We start from the raw sequence: 16,497 nt of genomic DNA, 5'->3' as shown, positions 1-16,497 counted from the left end.
ATGTTGACGTTGTTTTTTCCCGTGAGGCCTGGAGCCGAGTGGTTCAGAGCAGTGAGAAATGACTCGCGATCAGGCTGCTGCTGACTTGTACTCAGAGCAGCTCTGTCTCCTGACTGAAGGACTTCACACTTGTCTGCCCCTCGGGCCGGTGAGCGCCGGGGGCCGTCATCCGCAGCTGTCACTCTGTCATGGCTGCCATCAGACATATGCTGCTGACACCCGCGTGACGGCGGCTGTCACACTGGCCGCAGCTTCCTTCATTAGCTCAGGAGGTGAGGGGTTAACAGCCCGGTGGGGGCGCTCATCTCCCTCCACTTTCTTCCCACACACCCGCCGGAGACAAAGGAAGGGGCCACAAAGAGCGTGAAAGAGGCAGGTTTCTCAAAAGTGCCCGCTCTGGATGCTCTCCAAAGGTTTAGTCCGTCGCCATGGAGACGAGCAGAAATAGCCCGGCTGCCTAAATTCCACCCAAAGATTAGGCAAGTTTCTGTTTCCAGTAAAGTTCATCTCCTCAAACTTCACGCACGGTTCTGCAACTCGACAGACTCTTTCCTGCTTTTTAGAAAGACCGTGGCGAGTCACGTCCCGGACCACCGGCACCACAGCAGCGGGCCCCGCGCTCTGTTTTCTCACTTGGTGATTTACTTCTTTCAGATCTCTGTGTGCTCGCTGGCGCGCACACAGCCCCTTCTAATGAATCTGCCACACCGATTCATCTCCGAGGAGAATGGCTTCGACTGGAGGAAATAATAAAAGGTTTCAGTCCAAGATCCCCACGACAGATCCACAGCAGGAACGTACGAGACTCGAGTGACTCGACAGTAGTAGAACTTGAGCAGTGTGGCGTCCAGATTAAGACCAGGTCTGGTTCCTCACGCCTGGCTCACGGACCTGATCCAGCCAGGCACTCTGTGTTTGTTGAGGTATTTGTTAAGTGACTCAAGAGTGTATCAAGCGACTCATCAGCATTTAGTGAGTTATCAGCGTGTTCATGTACTGACTCTTTTGTCTGACTCATGTTGCATTGCTCTTCATCGTTTGCAACTCTTTGTTGGTTTTAATTCATTTGTTGTTTTAGCTTGATATTTGTGTGTTTCCACAGCGTCATGTGGTTTGTTTCTCTGCCGACTCTTTGGTTCTTCAGGCTCACTGAGTCGTTGAGTATTGAGCGGTTTCCACGATTCTCCGGTGTCTATGATTCTTGGCTTAGTGACTTGATGTGTTTAGTGAGTTATTTGATGGCGTCTTTTGTGACTCAAGATTAATAGGATTTATGATTGTTTGCTGTGCTTGGTGAGTCGTTAAGGGACCTGGACTTCTGGACTTTGGGAACCTTGTCTTCGTGGCTGGATACGACTTCACTTGTGCACTAATGACTCGGTACAATTCTGGAAGAGGCCTTGCATCAACAGAAATACTCTTCATGGAAGAAAACCAAAGTACTTTCTCGAGATCTCGTGAGCGCACGCGTCGTGCTCGGCCGTGCAATGTTGGGGACGGTCGCCGTGGTTACGAGGCACGCGGGCTGGTGATTCACCATCATGGGAGATGCAACAATGGCCGCCTTTTTGCAGCCTGAGCGCCCGCGGAGTTTAAGCGACGACACCCTTGAAATAAGCGTTACCTTATCTCCATCGCTGCCTCATTACCGCCTGACAGACACCACCATAAATCCAGTCTGTTTACTTTCAACTGGCACCCTGCAGGGCGGCGCTGAAGACAGCGCTAGACTTCTGTAAGGAATGTGAGTTATTTGGCGGCTCAGGCGGACAATCATTACAGCCTACTGTCTGCGCTTTGCTGCTGCAGTGAGGTGACAGATCAGCAATACACAATCCCTGCTCTGTTTGTCACAATCCCGGGCCAACGTGGCTCATAATGGCCCCTGGGAGCAGGAATGTTCACCCGCCCGCAGTCAATGGGGGTCATGTGAATTTCCACTCCAAGTTCAGGGTCGGGGAATCACCTGGCTCGCTCACCCAGCAAGCGTCGCGGATTTACAAAAATGTTTTTGTGTGTCAACAGTTGCAGTGCATTATGGGAGGCATGGTGTTTGTGGTGTTAACCAGTGGGCCACTAATCCCCGCGTGGATTCACAGGCTCTTTCATTGACGGCTGCGGTCAAAAATGCCTGATTTTATGGCAGATTTTTTCAAAAGTTGCAGTGAAATTTGTGATCATTTATGGTTCTGGGACAACATGATGGGAACCAAGGACCTTTGTAAATTAGCTTGTAAAAAAATAGTGCCAGTTTTCAGCCTTAAAAAAGCTCCAGACTGCAGTGATTTTTGCAAATATGTGCTTTATTTGCAAATGGCAATGAGTGTTTCTGGTGCAGAGAATAAATAAATACATGCCCATGATAAATAAAAAGTGACGATAAAACAAGTCCATCTTTTTACGCTGATGTTCTGTGAGTAGTTTCCAGGCTGACAGTGTCGTTTTGTTCCAGAGCTCCTCACAAGGGTGGAGCCTGATGGAGGTTTGTGAGTGGAGTTGTTCACTGACTCATGAAAGCAGTCGCTGCTGATCTGTTCCACAGGGTCAGAAACAGCCTGGAGAGAGATGGATCTGGAAGTCGGCCATGTTTGTTTACGTCTTCCCCGTATAGTGTTCGGGTGACGCTGCACAAGTCATTTCCGCTTTTTACTTCCCTCTATTATACATTTCCATCATTGAAATTTGGAGATTTAGTAATGGATTCAGAATCCTTCATGTCCGAAATGTGACCCGTGGCGGCCATATTTGTGGGCAAATGTGAGCGTTCGGCATCGCACTTTATCTCAACAAGGGGATATGATGGCGCACATGCCGCGGAGAGGGAGGACGAAAGAGACTCAAGTGATGGGTGGAATTGGCAGGAAAGTTGCAGTGGTTGGACAAAATTGTAGCGCCTCACAGAGCTCGCAGGGATTGGTTGGTACTGCGTTCATAGTAGCGATCGCAACATTGGCATCTCCTGGAGGGACTGAGTAACGACTGACCTGGACCATCGATCGTACATGACCCACATCCTCACCTTCAGGGTAGGACACGGTAAAGCGAGCACAGAAGGTGACCAGGACGTCAGGTTTGATGAAAACCGTCTGCTTTTACCAACCAATTCTAGCGCATCGTATCACTCACGCTCAGACACCAAGAAGCTGTCCACTGTCTTTAGCACAAAACAAAAAAAACTCTTCAGGTTATCTAAAATAGTTTTTCATCCTTTGTTGATTTTTGTTCTGCAGTCCATGTTTTTGGCTATAAAACTAGAGCAGAATAACTTCTTTATCTCAGAAAAGAAAGACTCACTGTGACTGTTCTAAACTGCATCACGACAAATATTCTCACCACTGGGAGAAAAACAAAACAGTCATGTGTACGACTGTAACGCCATCGTCAAACATGGTTAGTCTGATGACTTTGAAGTTTGAAGAGGAGGAACAGTCAACGTGGAATTCAAGTCTCCAGTTCTAAGAGTCGTTTTATTCTGTTTACCCCACTGATGGGGTGAGAGGCGGGGGACACCCTGGACAGTCCACCACATCGCACATAAAGACAGACAAAAAAATCACAGCCTTTTGCTGTGGGACTGTGGGAGGAAACCTGAGTGGAAAATGCAGGACATCAGGATGGACAGGATCAGTGACCTGCCACCTCAGTGGACCACAGTCATGGGTTTGTCCAGGACGACAAACGTATCATAATCTATTTAGATTCAGAGGCGCTTCATGAATGTCGTGTGAAAATTGAGCGCAGGAGTTGAGCGACGTCACGGCCACTAAACGGCTGACAGAGACCATCACATGCTTCTAGACAGCGGCTTATCAGTGGCCATCTTCACGTCCCAATTTATTCTCAAACAGGATCAGATACAGGAAGTGCCAGCGCATGATCCCATGATGCACTGCAGCATCAAATCGATTGTGACGGAGTGACTCATTGCTGGACGAGCCGTGAAAGAAACTCAGTCGAAGGATCGAAGGATCGCTTGAATCCCGAACTGGAATGTGTCGGTTCTGAAGCTTGGATTTGTGACAGGCAGGAGACCAAAGAGTGTGGTCTGAGCGGGTCTGGCTGATGCTGGATCCTGAAGGAGGATCAGATGTGGACGCTTGCCATGATCAACTGAACGGTGTCCCTTGATGAGCGCGTGAGCCCTGCCTTTATTGACTGACCTCTCTCACCTGTGTGTCTGCTCTGATGTCAGTCAATAATTCCTCGCTTCCAGCGAAGTGTTATGAAGGTCGATCTTGGGTCTTGGAGATGGTGAAGATTCAGCTCAGGAGGACCTTCGAGAAGAAACCAGCCTTTGACTGAAACACATTTTTTTAAATTAAATTTTAGAAGAATATGGTTTAAATTTCATTAAAAATTCTGAGATAAAATGTTGTTTTAGAACGAACTCCAGGTCAAGAGGCCGTGGCTGAGCTGCTCGAGAGTCACCCTGGACAGGTGGCCACTCCATCATCTGGCTCACCCGCTCTCTCACACACGCGTAAAAATGAGGCACCACCTGGATGTTTGTGGGAAGCGTCTCACCCAGCACTAACCTCAGACGGCCAGCAGACCTGGCCCGTGATTGGCCGGCCGGGGTGACACTCACACCTCGTGAGGACCGGGGTATAAAGAGGCGATGTGCGCGCGAGCGTCCTCTCAACTCACTCTGCCGATGCCCCAGTGACACTGACGCGAGAAGAAGGAAAGATGTCCTACAGAAGCAGCCAGTCCTCCTACAGGAAGATGTTCGGCGGGGAGCGCGTCACGCTGAGGAGCAGCTACTCCAGCCGCCAGTCCTCCGCTCCGGTGCGCGCCTCCGCCCGGCTCTCCTACGGGCTCTCCTCCGCGCCCGGCAGCGTGTACGCGGCGAAGAGCCAGCGGCTCCGCAGCAGCGCCCCCATGCCTCGGCTGGCCTCCGAGAGCCTGGACTTCTCCCTGTCCGAGGCCATCAACAGCGAGTTCATCTCCAACCGCACCAACGAGAAGGCGCAGATGCAGTCGCTCAACGACCGCTTCGCCAGCTACATCGAGAAGGTTCGGTTCCTGGAGCAGCAGAACAAGATCCTGCTGGCCGAGCTGGAGCAGCTGCGCGGGAAGGGCACCAGCCGGGTCGGGGACCTGTACGAGGACGAGATGCGCGAGCTGCGGAGGCAGGTGGACCAGCTGACCAACGAGAAGGCCCGAGTGGAGGTGCACAGAGACAACCTGGCCGACGACATCGAGCGGCTGCGAGAGAAGTAAGGGGGCGTGGCACCTCTCCATTCGTTTCAGCAGTAGATGGAAAATTCACTCAACTCTAACTGAATGTCAAATATTCACCTTCCCTCTATAATTCAACATCCTCCACCGTTATTTTATCTATTCATATTTATCATGAGTTTCTCTGCATGGTGTTGGTGTCAGATGACACTATAAAGCGGAATGGAATAAATGGTGTCTTCTGAGCGGCTGAAATGGGTTTTCTCCGAAGGGTGGCAGGCGTCTCCCTTAGAGAGAGGGTGAGAAGTTCTGTCACTCGGGAGAGGCTCGGAGTAGAGCCGCTGCTTCTCCACATTGAGAGGAGTCAGCTGAGGTGGTTGGGGCATCTCATCTGGACGCCCGCTGGACGCCTCCCTTTGGAGGTGTTCCAGACACGTCCAGCTGGGAGGAGACCGAGGGGTCGACCCAGGACCAGGTGGAGAGATTATATCTCTACACGGGCCTGGGAGCGTCTCGGGATCCCCCAGTCGGAGCTGGTGGATGTCGCTCGGGAGAAGGGCGTTTGGCCTGACCTCCTGAAGCTGCTGCCCCCGCGACCCGGCAACGGATAAGTAATGGATGGATGGATGGATGGTGTCTTCTGATAATGTTAAAAAAAGTCCTCATGTTATTTCTGCAAAAAAAAAAGTGAGCTGGTAACAGTGATGACAAAAAATTTAAATCCAGTTGACACATTTTGAGTTTATTTCTCACGGAGCCCTGCGAGCTATAGAGTCAATGTGTGGCCCCTCAAATTGGTGAGACACAATGGATTTTTTTTGTTTGTTTAACAACACCTTAAAATGTGTTTAACTGGTGTGAGGAAGTGAATACGAAACTGTAGAACTAATCCTAAACCAGGATCAGAACTTCCTGTTGGTCACTTTTGGCATTTTTTCAGATGTCATCTTTGTTCATGTCTTACTTTCCAGGCGACACATTATCCAGGGTGAAGGTTCTGCTGCCACTGGTTTGGTATTTGCCACACTAGAACTCTCTGTTCTAAGCAGTTTAATCTGATGCTTTCACAGGCTGCAGGATGAGATCACCCAGAGGGAGGAGGCTGAGGCTAACATGCAGAGCTTCAGACAGGTACGAAAGTTTGGATAAAAAGAGAGAGTTCAAAGCATTAAAAGAGAAAACACAAAAAAGACCATTGATAATTTAGTAGATGTGCTTTAATTGTTGCTACTAATAATAAGACTAACAGGTAGAACTTGGCAATAAAAAAAGATGTTATGGACCTGAATTGATTCTGTGTCATAGTTTTAAACAAACGTTTGTCTGCAACACCATGAGACAGGTTGGACTAGCCATGACGTTGACCTTGTACCTGCGCCCTGTCTCCAGTTTGTCTGAGTCACCTGCGAGTTTCTTTCTTGAAAGGACACTTCGGTTTGTGCGCCTCCTCTACGTGACGGTGAGACAGCGGTCGGGTTTGTGTACGGAGTCATCCGAGGGCGATCTGACGCCTCCGTCTTTTGAAGAGCGTCTTCATGAGCTCAGGAGGCAGGAATGCTCTCTTCCTGATGGCACAACAACAGATTGAGTTCACCAACCAAAGTGGCACGACAGAACTGACCCAGGTCTGGGACAAAGGGCCAAGTTGCCACTGATGAGTTCACTGGGGCCTGCAGTGGGATCTTTTTAAGTCTGCCTGGTCACGCTGAATGAGCTGGCACAATGTGACGCGCTTATCAGAGCGAAAAGACAAGACATGGCATGTGATGCTGCCGTCTCGCTCGGCCAGGGCAAAACCCTCTGTGGCTGAGCAGACCGTCGCTTCCTACAACAAGCAGATACTGTCGGAAATACAGCCGGCGTCAGCAGCCGCGCCGAGCGCAGTCATGAGCTCGCATGAAAGTCCTGCTCACATTCCAGCATCCCAACAACAGTGCGCAGCCGGCGAACGCTCAGTCAGGCAGACAGTCACTCTCCCGGCCGCGGGCCTGTTTGGGAAAGCCTTCTGAATGGGTCACTTTGTTTGTGGCATTACAGGCGGGCAAAGCCGATTCACTCGCTGATACCGCGTTTACCCCCATGCCAATCCTGACAAAGCAGAGCAGTGTGTTTGATGGACGGGGCTCAGCCGCGACAGAGTGTCACACACAAACGTTTGTGAAGGAAAGAGGGTCGTAACTCTTGTTTAACCCAGCAAAGTTGGTGGAAAGTCTCTGCCTGTCTCAGTGTAGCAGCAGTGGTCAGTACCTAGCAGAAGGTGATGCAAGGAGGAGAGGCAGCGTCGTTGGTGACCACGAATTGGAGCATAGGCCATTCAAATGAGCTCTAGTTGCAGACCAAGACTGAAACAATGGTTTCAGTGTTCATGGCTTTCCTGAAGTTTGTCCTTTCATTTTGGACAGGCGACCCATCCAGGGTGTCCCCCACCTATCCTGGGATAGGCTCTCCATGAACCCATAGGGGGAGCAAGGGGGAGAAAAAGAATGAATGAGTGTCAAACCTAAGGCCTGGGGGCCAAATCTGATGTGGCCCGCTAGAGCTTTATATAGGAATAGCTAGCTCAAATCCTGTTACATGGCAGAGTTAGTGATGACTGGAAGTATGTTGGCCCTAACCACAGCGATGTGTTACGCAGTGCAAGTGATGGCCCCATGTAAAGTCTGAACTGCTGCTGTTGGTGTGTGAAGTGGTCAAATATGCTTAGATTCCTTTGATGTGGAAACACATGGGATATCTACAGTATCTCAAGGGTTTCTCTTGTCCCACGGCAGATAGGGTCAAAGGTTCTAGAGCAGACTGTACCAAAATTATAAGACTAAACTGAGGCTCTAAACTTCTGATCATTCGTGCCTGTTTGTGAAAAGGATGTTGTTCCTCTGTAGTGTTGCTGAACTAGATGGAAATTCACAGATTCTCGTGTCTCCGTGGACGTGTGGTTTATTTGTTTCAGGCAAAATCTCGCGGTTATCCACGTCTAGTGAGTCACAATCATTTGATTGGTCGATGTGGCCTGGGTGCCGCTGTCATTGATGGGATGTCTGACACCCTGTCTCAAAGCTAAAAGCCTGCCTGAGTCGCAGTGACTGTCGGGTTTTTTTCCTTTCGTTTAAGTTTACAATATTAGACATTTGCATGGAATGTTTCATGCATTAAACATACTTGAACATCTGAATCAAAAAGGGATAATTTGTTGGTAAAACCAAGTCTTTTTTGGGAGATTGCGAGTCTGACTCCACGAGTATCTGAAGGTTAAAGTGTCCAAATCAAAGTCACAAGGAAACACCTCTTGCTAATCTGCGGTAGCACTTCATGAGTCCCTATTCACTCCGCGTGACTCCGACCTCCACAGTAGCTCACTCTCTTGAAGCCTCAGCAGCAGCGCATCAGTGAGCCCTCTGTGAATTATTCATGTCACCTTCAAAGTCACTCTCCTGGTGCAGGATGTGGACAACGCCGCCCTGGCCCGACTGGACCTGGAACGGAAGGTGGAGTCTCTCCAGGAGGAAATCATCTTCCTCAAGAAGCTGCATGATGAGGTAAGCTTTTTTTTGCTACCCATTTATGGAGCAGTGTAACTCTGTTTTTTGTGTGCAGCTGGAATTAAACAGGTATTTTTTAAGCAAATAAAATTCACAGTTGGAATGATATAGCACAGTGGTTCGCCAGTGTGTTGAGTCAGAGCCAAAATAGAAAAGCAAATCTCTTCGTAGAGAGTCTGTGTTTTCAGTTGACTGTGCAGTTGCTGCGTCGGTGGTCAGCAGTGGTATGGATTGTCTCGCAGGAACTGCTGGAGATGCAGAACCAGGCCCAGCAGCAGCACTTGCAGGTGGACATGGAGGTGGCGAAGCCGGACCTGACCGCGGCTCTGAGGGACGTTCGTCTGCAGTACGAAAACCTGGCCTCCAAAAACATTCAGGAGTCCGAGGAGTGGTACAAATCCAAGGTGTGCGCTTCACAATGTGCACACCAGCTCTCCAGGGGGTTCCAAGCTTCACCACACAAGGAAGTTGATGTTTCATTTCGGCAAGGTTTCAGGTCCATGTGTGGCTTCACTCAGACGATTTGTGTAAACTGAATTAGACGTTTGTGATCAATCTTTCCTGACACAAAAAAAGTTGGAGTGTGGGAGGAAACCAGAGTGCTCAGAAGAAGCGCACCAGGGAGAACTGGCAACCTTCTTGCCTAGTATTTCTTGCAGCCTCTAGTGGCATGTTTAGGAATTGCACGCCGATGGTACAGTAAGAATGTTGATAAACCTTGGAAGCAGGGAGTGGAGACAGCACCACTCTGAGGTGCTTTAGGGAAGGGCAACTTGAAGCGTTCTATAATTATCTATTTTTTGTGGTAACACTGTTGTTTCAGTTTGCTGACCTGACTGAAGCGGCTGCTCGCAACAATGACGCCCTGAGGGTGGCCAAGCAGGAGGCCAACGACTACCGACGCCAGGTCCAGGCCCTGACCTGTGAGGTGGACGCTCTGAAAGGGACGGTGAGTGTGCAGACCAGGTGAAGGATCCGGGGTGTTGACGCGAAAACCATGACGGCCACTGTGACTCACCTCTCCAGAATGAGTCCATGGAGAGGCAGCTGAGAGAGATGGAGGAGAACTTCTCCCTGGAGAGCAACGGTTACCAAGACACCATTGGCCGCCTGGAGGGGGACATCCACAACATGAAAGACGAGATGGCCCGTCACCTGCGCGAGTACCAGGACCTCCTGAATGTGAAAATGGCTCTGGACATTGAGATCGCCACCTACAGGAAGCTGCTGGAAGGAGAGGAGAGCAGGTGAAGAAACAAAGCCTCGCTTTACTGCCAAAATTTTTATCCCCTCATATTACTGTTTCCTTCTTTCAGAATCTCCACCCCGATGCCAAACTTCTCATCTCTTAATCTGAGAGGTATAAAAACCTAGTTATTTTGCTCCATTATTCATATTGTTTTGCATCTTTAGACCTAAATTTACACACCAAATTTCTTTATTTGTGACTAGCCTGTTACTGTGACGACCAATTTTCTTCTTCACTTTGCAGGACGGAGATTAAAAAGCGTTTATGTATATATTTAAACTAGTGAGTTAATTACCATTAATTAATTCCAATATTATTCCGATTAATTAATTACAACAAAAATGTCATTTAATTTAATTTAATATTCTAAAATTGAAATTCTTATAAAAATATTTTCGAGACATTAAAAGAGCTTTTGTTTAAATAAGGTTGTATAAAAACCACCTTTGTGATTTATTGTGCTATTGTCAAACTGATGCAAAATAAACCATATTTTGTTGTTTAAATGTATGTATGGCTCCATCATTTGATTCAGTAATACACCAAATTATTTCAAATTGAAAAATGTGGCTTCTTGTAGCATAATAAATAATTGAGATTAATGAATCACAGATTCTCTAATTAATTAGCTTCATATTTTTTTATGGAATCCCACCTCTAATTTAAACACATTTTTGAATCTTCACTGCAGACATTCATGAACCCCAAATTAACTAGTAAAGTGGCTGCAGGTCTAGTTGGATCAGAAATTGCACCTGAAGAAGATCAAATATGAAAGCAGTGTGGTGTCAGGTGACCAGTGGAGTTCTGTACGTTCTCGCCTCAGATGCCCTCACTGAAAGCAAGCCTCAGATCGAGTCCACCAGCACCACCAAGAAGGTGGTCATCAAGACCATCGAGACCAGAGACGGTCAGGTAGGAAGCTCGCTTCACTTCTCTCCGCACCGGTATTTCCTCACCGTCTTTGCACCGCTCTCCTTGCTCAGGTGGTCAACGAGTCAACCCAAAACCACGAGGACTTTGAGTGAAAACTGCCTGACTGTACTGCACAACAAAGCAACATGAAGATCTACACCAAGCAAATCAGCCCTCACTCGCGTAGCTTCTCAAGTGCCTTTCCGCTGTACGTGGCCAGCGTGTTTGATTGTCTCTCACTTCCTTCTTCTCCTCTGACTCTTAGAAACAGGAATGAAAGCAGCACAGTGCAAGAGCTGGCACACAAATCCTCCATAGCCAGGGTAGTATTTTTCACAAGCACGTGCACTCGCAGGGTTTCTGCTCAGGCTCGCCACCGTTGCCTGAACCGAGCAATAAACTAGCACCCAGGACAAGGTGGGGAGGGTTTATCATGACGGCAGTAGTTTCAGGTGCATGAAAACACCAGCATTTGCCAGAGAATAAAAACATTCAAAACCCAAGGCCTGTGCTTATTCCTTGATTTTCCTTCTGTTTTTGTCCGCATTCGTGTAACTGACAAAGAGACGGCGCAGGTGCAATGAATAAATTGCTGGCTGCGTCAATAGCGTGCTGCTCTAATGCTTCAAAGACGGATTTATCAAGTGTCCAAGGTGCGGATTGAGCTAAATAAACAATCCAATCTGAGGTGGGGTCGCAGGGGCAGCGGCTCAAGTAAAGAGGCCCAGACTTCAGCGTCTCCAGGAAGCGACTCCTGTTCTTCTGAGGTAGCACAACACAGAGAGAGAGAGGGAATACAATACATGGTTTGTCACCAACACCTCTCCTTTAGCTTTTACGCTTGGTGCGACTTAATAAATGAATATCTGTGTACAAATTTATCTTTGCTAGAGGTTATTAAAGAGAACATTAAGTAACTTCAAAATCAGATTCAGCTTTATGGTCAGCGATGATCCCACCAACTAGGAAAGTACTTTGGAATAAAGTGCAATAATGAACAAAAACATTGTAAAATAAAATTAAAAAATAAAAACAGAAGTCAGGTTTATTCTTCACGCACAAACAATATATATATTAATACGCAAACTTAGCTTTATTAATTTATTTGTTTTATCAGTATAGAAGTGTTTATAAGTATGTAGTGGTTAAAATTAAATAGTCGTTAAAATATGGAAAGTGACAAAGCTTTTTCTATAGTCGCCAACATGAGTACAGAAATAATGACGTGATGACGCAATGTATTGTTCAAAATGTATTCTATCTTTCCACTTTCTGCTTCCCAGTTCGGACGGCGGATGAAACAACTTGACTTTCTCACGTGACTTTTTCACAACACAACTTTATTCAGGTGTTTCGCCGCCGGTCAAGTCTCGCGATGACAGTGGAACGCGGCGAACGAGATCTCGAGTCTTCACGTTTCTCTGCTGCTCGCGTGAAATTCGGATTGACTATGATCGAAGTGCGCGTGTTGGGAGTGATTTCCAGTGTATTTCCGAGGCACTTTCCCCCGGGAGGAGCCCGGCTGTTGACTGAGCAACTTTCACCGGAAGAGACGGAAGCGGAGGTGGACGCGGACACCATGACGCGGTGTGCTTTTGGAATCTTTCTGGCGGCTCCACCGAACTTTGTTGGTCAAAGTGGTTTTTAGTTTCAGGCGAGCTGGAGTGGGCTGCTTTGACAAAATGAAGCCGGAACCAGCCGCTCTCCCCTGAGTTCGTGTTTCTGCCGTGAAGCCATGGGTTCGGTTACTTCTGCCTTAACGAGAACGAGAAACGCCTTGGTGAAAGTGGGCTCGGAACCGGAGAGTCATGACCCGGAGAGGAGCCAGTCGGCGCCACACACCGAGCGGAGCAGGAGAAGGAGCGGGCGGTTCAACGTCTCCACCCAGGCGGGCCGGCAGAGTTCCCGCCAGTCGCTGTCTGAGGTTCTGAACCGCCAGGACCCGGAGGGAGGGAGGCAGAGCTCCAGGAAGAGGACCGGAGAAGGCTCGCCGAGCGGTGAGTCCTATCCCCTGCACGGTCGCACTCACTGCTGCACTTGGAGAAACTTCCTTTCAAGGAAAAACCGCGTTGAATGTACACTTTGGGAAAGTTCAGAAACACGTATAACGATTTGTGTTCAACTTCCCATTTGACCTTGAACGTAACACTCCTTCAGTTGTATGCTTGTGGTACAAAACAGGCTGTGGAATCCCACTCTAAGTCACTTTAAAACCATCAAATCATTCTTATGTCAATCCAGTTACAGTCCCTGTACTGGTCCAAAGAAACAAATAATAATAATTCAAATATAAATCCGGTCTGAAAAATGTTTTTTTTTTCTTCACTTAATTAAGAAATGACTCACAAATGCAATATATATTAGCAACATATATATGACACATGGATGTGTCATATATATATATGATACATACAGAAAAAGTAGCTCTTCCGTTCTGATATTTATTGAACCCAAACTTCCCCAAAACTTAGAAAAGGGCTTCACCCTTGTGTCTGTTTTCAACAAGGTATAAAAGTGCACATTGAGTGCTTCAAAAGTGCGTCACATTCACGAATGTGTGGACACCCCTGATCGAGATGCTCATCTTTGGTCCCCAAATCTTGTTTTTTTTAAGTCACATCAAACAAGAAAAGCTATCCATAACCTCCTTAGGAGAAAGAATGCTATAGTTCCTGAATGATTATTCATATTGACCGATATTTTTTTGATAATATTGAGGAAATATAATTTTTGATAATTAGATAAATTATATTTTAGAATTCTAAAATTATTAGAGCCAAAGTTAAATCTTGTTAGCTAAACTAACTGTGCTAAAAAAAACCCCAACATTTTCCTACTCCTTATATCAATGTATAATCAACCCAAAATTCACATTAAATATAATTTTTTATGCAACCATTAATTGTCTTTCAGAAAAGGCAAATAAATTCTATTATTTCGCATCATGTATAAATTGTCAGTGTGCTGTGGAACACTCGTGCTCCTCACACAATACAGCTGTTCTTTTGCATCTGTGCAACTGGCCAGTTCAGAGGGTGGCGATGAATGTGTCTGAAAATAGCTTTTCAGTGGATGAATGTGCTGCTCTTTGAAGAGCACACCGAGTGTAACATATCTCCACTTGCATGGCATCTCTTTGATCTGTGAAAAACCATCAGCGCCATTATCTCGCGGCACAAAACACGTGTGGTGTGGCAAAGGGGAGCTAATGCTTCGCCGCCTTTTTTTCTTCGCCGCCGAGGCAGTGTAAAGAAGCAGAATACAGGGACACACAGGCAAACTGGAGTTGTGACGCTGGGTGCAGAAGGCACAGCTGTCGATCTGCTGGGTGGCTTCTACTCTCACCTGTGGTCACGAGATAGACAGAGGAGGCGAGGAGCTGAGCCATCCAGGACAGGCTCCCGGTTCCACGCCAGCAGATGCCTGGCCCAGGATTCTCTCACCTCTCGACCTTTCTCTTTTATCACCACATTTGGTCCCTTTGGTTTAAAATAGCTTGTGTATATCAAGTAGAAGGGGATGGCGATGAAAGGAAACGTGCCGGCAGCATCTTCCTGCGAAGAGAGGAAGCTTGACTGAGTTGTGATTCAGACTGAAATAAGACCTTGTCGCTGTGCCACTGTGTAAGCCTGGCAACTTGTAATTTACTTGCTGCTTTCAGGTGAATCTGAGTTCACATCTGCGGGCTCTTTGTGCATTTGGATTTTTTTTATTTCATTCATTTTGAGCACTTAACTCCCTCTTCAGTGAGTAGAGGAAGTTCTCAACAGTTCATGCTGTGCTTTATCTGAACAATATTCAAGTTGAATTGCTTCCATGGAGTAGATAGACATTTTGTGTTTTGAGAGACTCCACCGTGAGCTTTACCTTAGCCTTTTGATGAAGACTTTCAGAAAGTAGTAAATAAAAGTAAACAAATGGAACTGTGACATAGTTAAAAAGTGACGACACCAGTTCTGACCTTGTTTGCCCTCGTCACCTCAGGTTGCTTTACATCATCCTGTTTACCACCCACTCTTCTTTCAAAGTCCCTGTGTTCGCTCCCGGAGGAAAGTTGGTTTCTGGGGAGCTTTCTTTAAATACATCTGTGTACTGCTGCTTGTGTTGCCATGACTGGCTCCTGTGGAGGCTCCCCATGTATTTCCTCTGCCATCCCTGGTGCTTGACTCTGAGGTGGCTGTTATCTCTTCCGTGAGTGTCAAACTCAGTCAAGCCAGGGACCAAAATGTTGAACGCAAACCCAGAAGAGCATGTGATGCCTCTGTCTTCACCTTTGATCTGCTTTTTATTTGGGAAGTTTGGGATGGACTCAAGGCTCTTTAGGGATGGTTGATAAAAAGAGAGATCGCGATAAATGTTGTAATTCTGGCAATAACAATAATTCATTAATCCATGTTCCTTCTCCTCCATGTGTTGGACACTACAGTCTCTCTTGAAACTGTTTGATGGTGAAACTCATGAGTGGAGTTTGTCTCAACATCATGGTTTGTTGATGTCTCAATAAAACAGTGAACTCAGTGCAGAGATGAGAAACTCAATGTTTCAGGTCTCTGGTAGAAGCCGCTGGTGTCTGACAGGCTGCTCTGCCAGCTTTATTTAGGGGTTAAATGGAGCCGTCTGTCTGCTGTATCTCATGTCTCTGAACAGTTGACTTGAACTATGGAGCAGTCTGGACTCATTCCCTAGATGCTATTGAAGAAACATTAGAAATCAGGTGAAGAAATGATCATTTAGTCAGATTCTATTCTCCAAATCATGACAGAAACTGTCAGTCCTTTCTCTTGTGTGATGTAAAACCTTGACACAATTCTCTCTCCTAAAATGCTTGTTTTCCATGGCCTTATTGAAGATTTCACTCATACTTTGAGCGCTTTAGAATTTGTTGATGGTCCCGAACTGATGGCGGCTCCTAGCATTAGCGCTGCCTGTGAGAGTGTGTCTGCTATCAGTGAAGCCTAATGGGGACACGGAAGAGAACGCCGCCGCCAATACCGCAGCGAGTGAGCCGAGTGTTTATCAAATTTATCGTGAGATGCAGAATTGTCATAGAGCTTGCGTATGGCGGGATATGGTGCCCATCCCTAGGCCACATAAATGGTTTGACGTCTGAGCTTCCAGCTCCTCTCTGGGACAGCATGAGCTGCACTGACAGCTTGTCCATTAGTTGAGACATGAAATTCCAAAAAATCTCAAGGCAGTTAGAGAATGAGTGCAGAGGCACTGAGTCACAGCGTAGATGTGATGATGGGGTTGTTTATTCCAGATGTGCACAGCGTTGGAATTGTTCTCCTCAATTGAGGAGGGAAACCGTTTTCTGACCGTTTGGAGGGGGGCAAAGTTTGTTAGCTATTTAGGCTTGATGGACCAGGATGGTGCAAGGACGGTCCTCTCATGGAGCTGGTGGAGCAAAGGTGGGACGGGACCTCCATATAGGCCGAGAATGAAGCTACGGCACGATGCACAAAACAATATAAACCTCACTGACTTGTGAAACGCTTGACAAACGCTGACTTGAGGGGGAGTAAAGCGAAACTGACTCACGCACTGATAAATTCACTTGAATGAAATGTTATGCTCGGCTGGGTGCAAACCTACGTGTTGTTTGCTGTGTTG

At 47.2% G+C, this 16,497-nt stretch overlaps 2 protein-coding genes across 5 annotated transcripts in view; both read left to right on the top strand.

The window, feature by feature from the left end:
• The first annotated feature begins 4,624 nt into the window (after window positions 1-4,624).
• LOC128769806 (vimentin-like) lies at window positions 4,625-11,379 on the top strand. The gene is made up of 9 exons (XM_053883789.1): window positions 4,625-5,219; window positions 6,252-6,312; window positions 8,622-8,717; window positions 8,963-9,124; window positions 9,544-9,669; window positions 9,747-9,967; window positions 10,037-10,080; window positions 10,796-10,884; window positions 10,956-11,379. Exons 1-9 carry the CDS (start codon window positions 4,690-4,692, stop codon window positions 10,995-10,997), a joined length of 1,371 nt encoding a protein of 456 aa, XP_053739764.1. The 5' UTR covers window positions 4,625-4,689; the 3' UTR covers window positions 10,998-11,379.
• Window positions 11,380-12,338: 959 nt separating this feature from the next.
• The window catches only part of pde1cb (phosphodiesterase 1C, calmodulin-dependent b), an 86,706-nt gene continuing 82,547 nt past the window's right edge, over window positions 12,339-16,497 (top strand). For 3 of the 4 annotated variants that reach the window (XM_053882258.1, XM_053882259.1, XM_053882260.1), the window contains exon 1: window positions 12,339-12,881. In XM_053882258.1, the coding sequence (XP_053738233.1) occupies window positions 12,620-12,881 (262 nt within the window). In that variant the 5' untranslated portion in view covers window positions 12,339-12,619. The remainder of the gene's footprint in view (window positions 12,882-16,497) is intronic. The other variant, XM_053882257.1, reaches the window with a different exon arrangement.

This window comes from Synchiropus splendidus, chromosome 13, assembly GCF_027744825.2.
Source record: "Synchiropus splendidus isolate RoL2022-P1 chromosome 13, RoL_Sspl_1.0, whole genome shotgun sequence".
NCBI lineage: Eukaryota > Metazoa > Chordata > Actinopteri > Syngnathiformes > Callionymidae > Synchiropus > Synchiropus splendidus.
The sequence above is the reverse complement of the archived record's forward strand: the minus strand, read 5'-3'. Positions and strand labels throughout refer to the sequence as shown.